The sequence below is a fragment of the Neoarius graeffei genome, chromosome 13 (genome assembly GCF_027579695.1).
Source record: "Neoarius graeffei isolate fNeoGra1 chromosome 13, fNeoGra1.pri, whole genome shotgun sequence".
Taxonomy (NCBI): domain Eukaryota; kingdom Metazoa; phylum Chordata; class Actinopteri; order Siluriformes; family Ariidae; genus Neoarius; species Neoarius graeffei.
This window is the reverse complement of record NC_083581.1, coordinates 28,340,381-28,348,793: the sequence shown is the minus strand read 5'-3', so window position 1 is coordinate 28,348,793 and position 8,413 is coordinate 28,340,381. Positions and strand designations below refer to the sequence as shown.

The following is an 8,413-nucleotide window of genomic DNA, read 5'->3' as shown; positions in this document are numbered from 1 at the left end:
ATTTTGGGATGAAGTTTGTAGTTATGATTTGGTTTGTCATTACTGAAACAGTCTTTCTTTACTGACACTTATTGTAGCAAAGAGACAATTTTAATAACAATTATTTGATTTTCTTTCAATAATCAGCTTGAAAATGTCATTGGGATTCTAGTTGATTTTTGAACTGTGATTAAAAAAGTCTACAAATGTATCCTTTATAAACATTAAGAAAATGCATTTATAATATTAGAGACTCAGTTGTGCAAAATAATTGTTTTAATGACTTTTAACAAAAGTATTTGCCACGATTAACAATGAGTTATCAGAAACAGACGTAAGCTGAATTTTTATTGTTTGATTACAGTAAGGACAAATATTGAAAACTAAAAGACACAGTACTGTGCAAAAGTCTTTGACACCCTATTTTTTCAGACAAACTTTGTTATAGATTTCTATTTTACGACGTCTACATTATCGAGTCAGTACAAAAACATTTTAGAGTCCAAATGTTTGTTTTCCAGCACAAAATTAAATGCCACCAAAAAAAAGTTTGCATCTGAGCAGCATTCCACAAGAGAGCACTTTTCAGATTAAAAAAGAAAACATAACGAAGGTTACTGGGTTTGGGTGCAAAATTAAGAAGCCAGTGTCCAGAAGTGTCCAGAAGTGTCAGTCAAAGTGTCCAGAAGAACTGGTTCTGTAAGATGCTCAGTAAAACCTACAGCTCATTTCCTTATAAAACTGCACTCATTGTACCTGAGATGACTACTATTTTTTTTTTAAGCAAAGGGTCATCTCACACCAAATACTGACTTTGTTTCATTTATTATGGCTTACTGCTTACTGTTTGTAGTATTTTTTTTAATGTTGAAACATTTCATTTCAATATTTTTAAGCCATTTTTGGTCGACAGCATTTCTTTACATGTTCCTAAGACTTTTGCACAGCACTTTATATATTTTTAAATTTGAAACTATATTACATTTTGGTCATTTTGCTTTTTGTTTTCCAAACAACAACAACAACAACAACAACAAAAATATACAGCCAAAAATGCTAATAGTTGCAGAAATATTCAAGTACACATTATATAATTGATAAAAACCACACTTATTTTTTGGTGTATCAGTTATAATAATAATAATAATAATAATAACATGCACCTAACTATTATAATATAATAATTCTCTATAATATTTTATATTGTGAACTGTGTTACATTAGATCCTAGATTTATTTTTATCTTAGATTTTTATTTTCCATCCATCCATCTATCTATTATCCATAACCACTTATCCTGTACACTGTATAGGGTCACGGGCAAGCTGGAGCCTATCCCAGCTGACTACGGGCGAGAGGTGGGGTACACCCTGGACAAATTGTCAGATCATCACAGGGCTGACACATAGAGACAAACAACCATTCACACCTACGGTCAATTTAGAGCCACCAATTAACCTAACCTGCATGCCTTTGGACTGCGGGAGAAACCGGAGCACCCGGAGGAAACCCACACAGACAACATGCAAACTCCACACAGAAAGGCCCCTGTCGGCCACTGGGCTTGAAGCCAGAACCTTCTTGCTGTGAGGCAACAGTGCTAACCACTACACCACTGTGCTGCCTAATTTTATCTTTTTTAAAAAAATCTTTATCTTAGACTACCACTACCCTTTTTAGAGTCAGTTTTAATATTGAAAAATAAACCACAGAACCTCATGCAAGAGCTTTTGTCTGAAGATTCAGTGCACTAAATACTTTGAGAAATTCCACCGAAATAAAAAATAAAATCACAAACACAGCAAATATATCACCCCCACCACCACCCCACCCCACCCACACACATGAACCTGATTATACTGATCACTTGTTTTAGACATGTATAATTATTTAGTTCATTACTTCGTTGATGTCACAGGCCAAAATTCAGGTGAATTTGGACCTTCTTGTCTTTTTGCTCTATAATTCTCTTCAGATTCACCAGATATACTAGCGGGTTAATAGCACTGTTCAGACATGCTAGCCCGTCGCTTGCTTGTTTGGCGATGTATATGCTGGCGTACCATGACTTACAGATGCCATACTTGTCTTTTGATATGCGAGTCATTAGGTTGAGATTTCTGAAGATGTTGATGGGGATGTAGCATATGGAAAAGAGCACAGCCAGGATCACCACCAGTCTGAGGCACTTCAACTTCAGCCTGGTATCTCCGATGTCTTTCTTCATGGCTAGAATCACGGCAATGTGGCCATAGCAGCACAATATTATCACCAAAGGGATTACAAATCCAATAACTGTCTGTGTAAGGCTGTACTTCAAGTAAGGCTCAGTGGTGTTTTTTCCAGTTGTGTCAAAGCATTTGGTTTTATTGAAACAAGTTTTAGGAAAAAACATATCAGGCAGACATTGAAGCAACACCACAATCCAGACCAGTGCAGCTATTCCTATACAGTGGCGCACTTTTATCCTGCCTTTCACCTTCAGAGTATGCACAATGCCCAGATATCTGTACACACTGATGCATGTGATAAATCCAATACTCCCATAGAGATTGACATTGAATAGGAATCTTGTTACCTTGCAGAAAGGCTGTCCAAAGATCCATTGTTGCCTCTTCACTTGATAGGTCACCAGAAACGGCAAGGTAAGCAAATACAGAAGATCAGCAATACATAAGTTTAAAGCAAATATTTTACAGCTTCCAAGTTTCCTCCAGTTGATAATAATATATTTCAAGCCCCAAGCATTACCAAGAAGTCCAAAAACAAAAACAAAAACAAAAACAGTGGGTAAGTAGATCTTCGGAAAATCAAAGTTAACTTTCCTGCAGTCATCAGTCATATTGGCCATCACTTTTCAGCTGATGCAACAGCAACCGTTTCTTGAACGCCTTCTGAATGTTCTGCCCATGCATTTCATGAGCATGCATGCTTTTCTGAAAGGACAAACCACGAGGCAGGAAATTAGGTTTGCAGAAGTTTGTACCTTGAGTAACACATAAAAAGAGATGGTATAATGTAATGATAATATAGCATAAGTAGGTAATTTATTATATGAAAGCAACTGATTACCATTTTATATCAGTATCAATGATTAATAATTATAATTATTTTAAAAATCCATTATATTTTAAAGTTAATTATGCCCTACAACTCTACAGCCAATGATTACTGTAGAATCCACTAGTTGTTTGTACTACTAGATTTTGAGATACTATTCAAAAGGCATAACATGGTGGTGCAGTGGTTATTAATGTTGCCTCACAGCAAGAAGGTTCTGGGTTTGAACATCACAGCCGATAGGAACCTTTCTATCTTGAGTTTGCATATTCTTACCATGTCTGTATGGGTTTCCTTCCATTTCAAAGACATGCAGATTGGATAAAACTTCTTGTACGTCTAGAGTTACTTAGAGTTCACTAAATGCCTGTAATGTAATGTGCTACTCTTATTATTATGTTCTTATTCCTTCCATCAGAAAAAAGTGAGCTTATTAGTTTGTCTGTGTGTGCGGTAGTTGTTTGCAGTGGTTGACATTTCATAGCTCCACCTTCAAGGTGTTACTGAAACCACGCAGTTGGTGATGGCTAAGATATTTTTTCACATTTTTTTTTATACCAGTGGTCTTGAACGTTTCAGAGGAAACTCAGAATCAGTTAGTTCTCCTTTTAATGTCACATGCAAATCGTTTAGTCTAACAATAGTCTGTGACACTTATGTGCTATTACCCAGAAATAGTGAATGGTGAAAATTAACTAACTTTACCAGAGTTAAAAGAGACATGATCAAACCTTTGTGCAGCAACACAACACACTGTAATATGGATCGTGATATCAGTGGCCCATGGAACAAAAGATACATTAATGATAGAAGCAAGTTATTTATAATCATTGTTAACAGGTAGGCTTATTTCTTCTGCCTACCTTGCACTGCGGAATAATAATTCTAATGAATGAACAGACGTTCAGACGTTTGTCTCTTCAGCCATCAAACTCGGCATAGTTTATTGAACTGTACACGACATGCTGCTCTCCGAGAGAGTCAAAAACAAGAGAGAGAGAGGATGGTAACATCCCCCTTTTAAAAACTAGCCACACGTAATTACATGCCATATTTGGTGCAACAGCGCTCCCCCCCCCGGACAAATATAGTTACATGCATTCATACACTTATCCACTGTCAACACTCCCACTTATAAATGACGTGTATACAGTACAACTTTTACATAACCAAATAAACAAAACAAAAAAAACAACAACAAAAAAAATGGCGTAGTCAAATGTCAAACATGTTACACACCAAACATGACTTCAGCAAATTTCTGCAGCTTAAGCCTGGAGGCAGGTTTTGTCATAACATCTGCCACCATGTCGTCTGTGGGACAGTAAACAAGTTACATTTTTCTTCCTTTATGATAGACCTAATGAAGTGATACTTAACGTCCACATGCTTACATCTTTGCCTACACACGGGGTTCTTTACGAGTGCAATTGCCCCCTGGTTATCCTCATAGACAACAGTTTTCTTGTACACATAGGTATCTATGCCTCCCAGTAGTTGTTCCAAATGAATACTGTGGCAGCGGGGGCGTGGTCAAGCGCCGGTCTGTGACAGGAGGGCGGAGTCAGGGAAGGTAAGTGGCAGAATCACTACACCTGACGGCAATTAACCTGTGTTTGTGTGTCTTCCCAGTGACCGCGCCCTACTTAAGGAGGGAGAGCGAGAGCAGAGGAGCTCATCTCCGGACTAGACGCTGACTGTGTGTGTGGCTAGCCCATATAGAATTGTTCACTGAAAAGTGTGGCAATAAAGCCTTTTGAAAATCTGATCACTGTCCTGCCGTCCTCTGTGCTCCACCCACACCTCGTGAACCGTTACAGTGGTGCCGAAACCCGGGACCAGAGTGGAGCACCAGCAGATCAGCCCCATGGAGTCCTCCCCGTTCGCCAACCTGGTCCACGCCCTCGCCACGGCCCAGCAAAGCCAGCACCAGGCGCTCGTCACCCTCCGGAAGGAACAGGAGCGACGTTTCGAAGCCCTGGTGCTAGCCCAGCAGGAAGACCGCGAGGCGTTCCGGCACCTCCTCGCGTCAGCGGGGTCCACCAGCACTCCGGCCGCAGGCCCGTCTCCCCTCACCGTTACCAAGATGGGTCTGCAGGACGACCCCGAGGCTTTCATCACGTTATTCGAACAAGTCACAGAAGCCTCGGGGTGGACGATGGAGCAGCGCGCGGCGCGCCTTCTCCCCCTCCTAACGGGAGATGCGCAGCTGGCCGCGCTACAGCTCCCCGCTGACCGCCGGCTGGCCTACGCGGACCTCCGCCGGGCCGTCCTCCAGCACGTGGGGCGCACACTAGAGCAACAGCGCCAGTGATTCCGCGCTTTGCGCTTGGAGGAAGTCGGCCGGCCGTTCGCGTTTGGCCAGCAGCTCCGGGACACCTGCTGGCAGTGGTTGAGGACCGACAACCGTGACGCCGAGGGGATCATCGACTAGGTGGTGCTGGAACAATTCATCGCTCGCCTACCAGCAGGAACAGCGGAGTGGGTCCAGTGCCACTGCCCGGCGTCACTGGATCAGGCAGTTGAGCTGGCGGAGGATCATTTGGCGGCTGTTCCGGCGGCAGGACAGCAGACAGCCTCTTCACTTCTCTCCTCTTCTCTCTCTCTCTCTCTCTCCCCCTCCTTCTGTGTCCCATCCTCGACCCATTCCCCCACTGTGGAGACGGGGGCCGGCGCCACCCCAGCCGGCCCGCCGCACCCGCAGTGCCCTCCCATTTCTCCCTTCTGTGTCTGTCTCTCCCCCACCTCAGGTGAGTGAGCCCCAGAACATAGGTGCAGAGGGAAAGCCCGGGCCGGTTTGCTGGCGCTGCGGGGAGCCGGGCCATCTTCAACAACAGTGCACGGCAATGGAAGTGGGCGCGGTGGTTTGGATCCCCGACGCGCCAGAGGCCGCCCTCGATCAGGCCGGAGCGTATCGCATACCGGTGAGTATCCAAGGGGCTACATATCAGGCGTTGGTGGATTCTGGTTGTAATCAGACCTCAATTTGCCAAAGCCTGGTTCAAAACGAGGCATTGGGGGGAGCACAGGGGGTGAAGGTGTTGTGTGTGCACGGGGATGTTCACCGCTACCCTTTGGTGTCAGTCCACATTTTTTTCAGAGAGGAAAAAGCCATAGTGAAGGCGGTGGTTAATCCTCGCCTTACCCACTCTTTAATTTTGGGGACGGATTGGCCGGGATTTCGGGATTTAACGACACATTTAGTGAGGAGTGGGTCCTGCCACTTAACAGGGGGAGGTCCCGGTGTTGCTTTGGCGGGAGCAGCTGTCACAGAGCCGTCTACGTCCTCTCTGCGTCAGAGTGAGGAGCCACCGGCTCCTCCTCTCTCTATTGGGGAATCCCTCGCAGATTTCCCATTAGAACAGTCGCGAGACGAGACTCTGAGGCATGCATTTGACCAAGTGAGAGTAATCGATGGTCAAACGCTCCCGCCGAACGCTACCCCGTCCGTCCCCTACTTCACGATTATGAAGGATAGATTATATTGAGTGACGCAGGACACTCAAACTAAAGAGCGAGTCATGCAACTTTTAATTCCGAAGAGCCGCCGGGAATTGGTATTCCAGGCGGCTCACTTTAATCCCATGGCTGGACACTTAGGGCAGGATAAAACACTAGCCCGAATAATGGCCCAATTCTATTGGCCGGGGATTCGCGGTGATGTCCGTAGGTGGTATACGGCGTGCCGCGAATGCCAGTTAGTAAATCCAGCGGCCATTCCAAAAGCGCCTTTGCGCCCTCTACTGTTAATCGAGACCCCGTTCGAAAGAATTGGGATGGATCTCGTCGGGCCATTAGATCGGTCAGCATGAGGGTACCTCTTTATATTAGTTCTAGTGGACTATGCAATGCGATACCCGGAAGCAGTGCCTCTTCGCAATATCTCAGCACGCAGTATTGCGGAGGCACTCTTCCGCATTATCTCCTGAGTTGGAATTCCGAAAGAGATTCTGACTGACCAAGGCACCTCATTTATTTCACATACACTGAACGAACTGTATGGGTTATTGGGTATTAAGCCGATCCGCACCAGTGTGTATCACCCACAAACAGACGGTTTAGTTGAACGGTTCAACCGCACCCTCAAGAACATAATTAAAAAATTTGTAAGTGAGGACGCACGTAATTGGGATAGATGGCTCGAACCCCCAAGCCTCCACGGGGTTCTCCCCATTCGAATTGTTATACGGGCGTAAGCTAGACGTGCTGCGGGAAAATTGGGAGGAGGGACCTTCACCAAGTAAAAATGAAATCCAATACGTTATTGACCTGCATGCAAAACTCCACACGCTCACGCACCTAACTCAGGAGAATTTGCGGCAGGCCCAAGAACGACAAGCCTGCCTGTATGACAAGGGTACGTGCCTTAGGGAGTTCGCGCTGGGAGAGAAAGTACTCGTACTGTTGCCCACATCGAGCTCCAAATTAGTCGCCAAGTGGCAAGGACCCTTTGAGGTCACACGGCGAGTCGGGGACATTGACTATGAGGTAAGGCGGACGGATAGGGGCGGGGCGCTACAGATTTACCACCTCAACCTACTCAAACTCTGGAACGAGGAGGTCCCCGTGGCGTTGGTGTCGGTGGTTCCGGAGAAGGCGGAGCTGGGGCCGGAGGTGCAAAAGGGAACATTGGCATCGAGTACCTCTCCGGTCCCCTGTGGAGACCACCTCTCTCCGACCCAACTCGCGGAGGTTGCCCAGTTGCAGACCGAGTTTTCGGACATGTTCTCGCCCCTGCCCAGCCGCACCAACCTCATAGAGCACCACATTGAGGCGCCCCCGGGGGTGGTAGTGCGTAGCCGCCCTTACAGGTTACCCGAGCACAAGAAAAAAGTGGTTCGGGAAGAACTCGAGGCCATGCTCGAAATGGGCATCGTCGAGGAGTCCCACAGTGACTGGAGCAGCCCAGTGGTCTTGGTACCCAAGGCCGACGGGTCGGTCTGGTTCTGTGTGGACTATAGAAAAGTCAACGCGGTGTCTAAATTTGATGCGTACCCAATGCCTTGTATTGATGAGTTGCTCGATCGGCTAGGCATGGCTCATTTTTACTCGACGCTGGATTTAACAAAGGGTTATTGGCAGATCCCCTTGACTCCATTATCCTGGAAAAAAACGGCCTTTTTCACACCGTTTGGCTTGCACCAATTCATCACACTTCCGTTTGGGCTGTTTGGGGTGCCTGCTACATTTCAGCGGCTGATGGACAGGGTCCTCCGCCCCCACGCCACCTATGCGGCCGCATACCTCGATTATATCATCATTTATAGTAATGACTGGCAGCGGCACTTACAACACCTGAGGGCCGTCCTTAAGTCGCTGAGGCGAGCGGGTCTCACAGCCAACCCAAAGAAGTGTGCGATTGGGCGGGTGGAAG

The 8,413-nt window shown here is 45.8% G+C and overlaps 1 protein-coding gene across 1 annotated transcript; it reads right to left on the bottom strand.

Moving 5' to 3' along the window:
* Positions 1 to 285: 285 nt before the first annotated feature.
* si:dkey-78k11.9 (P2Y purinoceptor 1) lies at positions 286 to 3,874 on the bottom strand. Its single transcript, XM_060937457.1, has 2 exons — positions 3,316 to 3,874; positions 286 to 2,915 (listed from the first exon to the last, which is right to left on the bottom strand). The coding sequence occupies exon 2, from the start codon at positions 2,828 to 2,830 to the stop codon at positions 1,892 to 1,894; it is 939 nt and encodes a 312-aa protein (XP_060793440.1). The 5' UTR covers positions 2,831 to 2,915; positions 3,316 to 3,874; the 3' UTR covers positions 286 to 1,891.
* Between the last annotated feature and the right edge of the window lie 4,539 nt (positions 3,875 to 8,413).

Bases quoted from the DNA above. Each gene is read 5' to 3' on its own strand.
- si:dkey-78k11.9 (XM_060937457.1), bottom strand. From the start codon at position 2,830: ATGGCCAATATGACTGATGACTGCAGGAAAGTTAACTTTGATTTTCCG.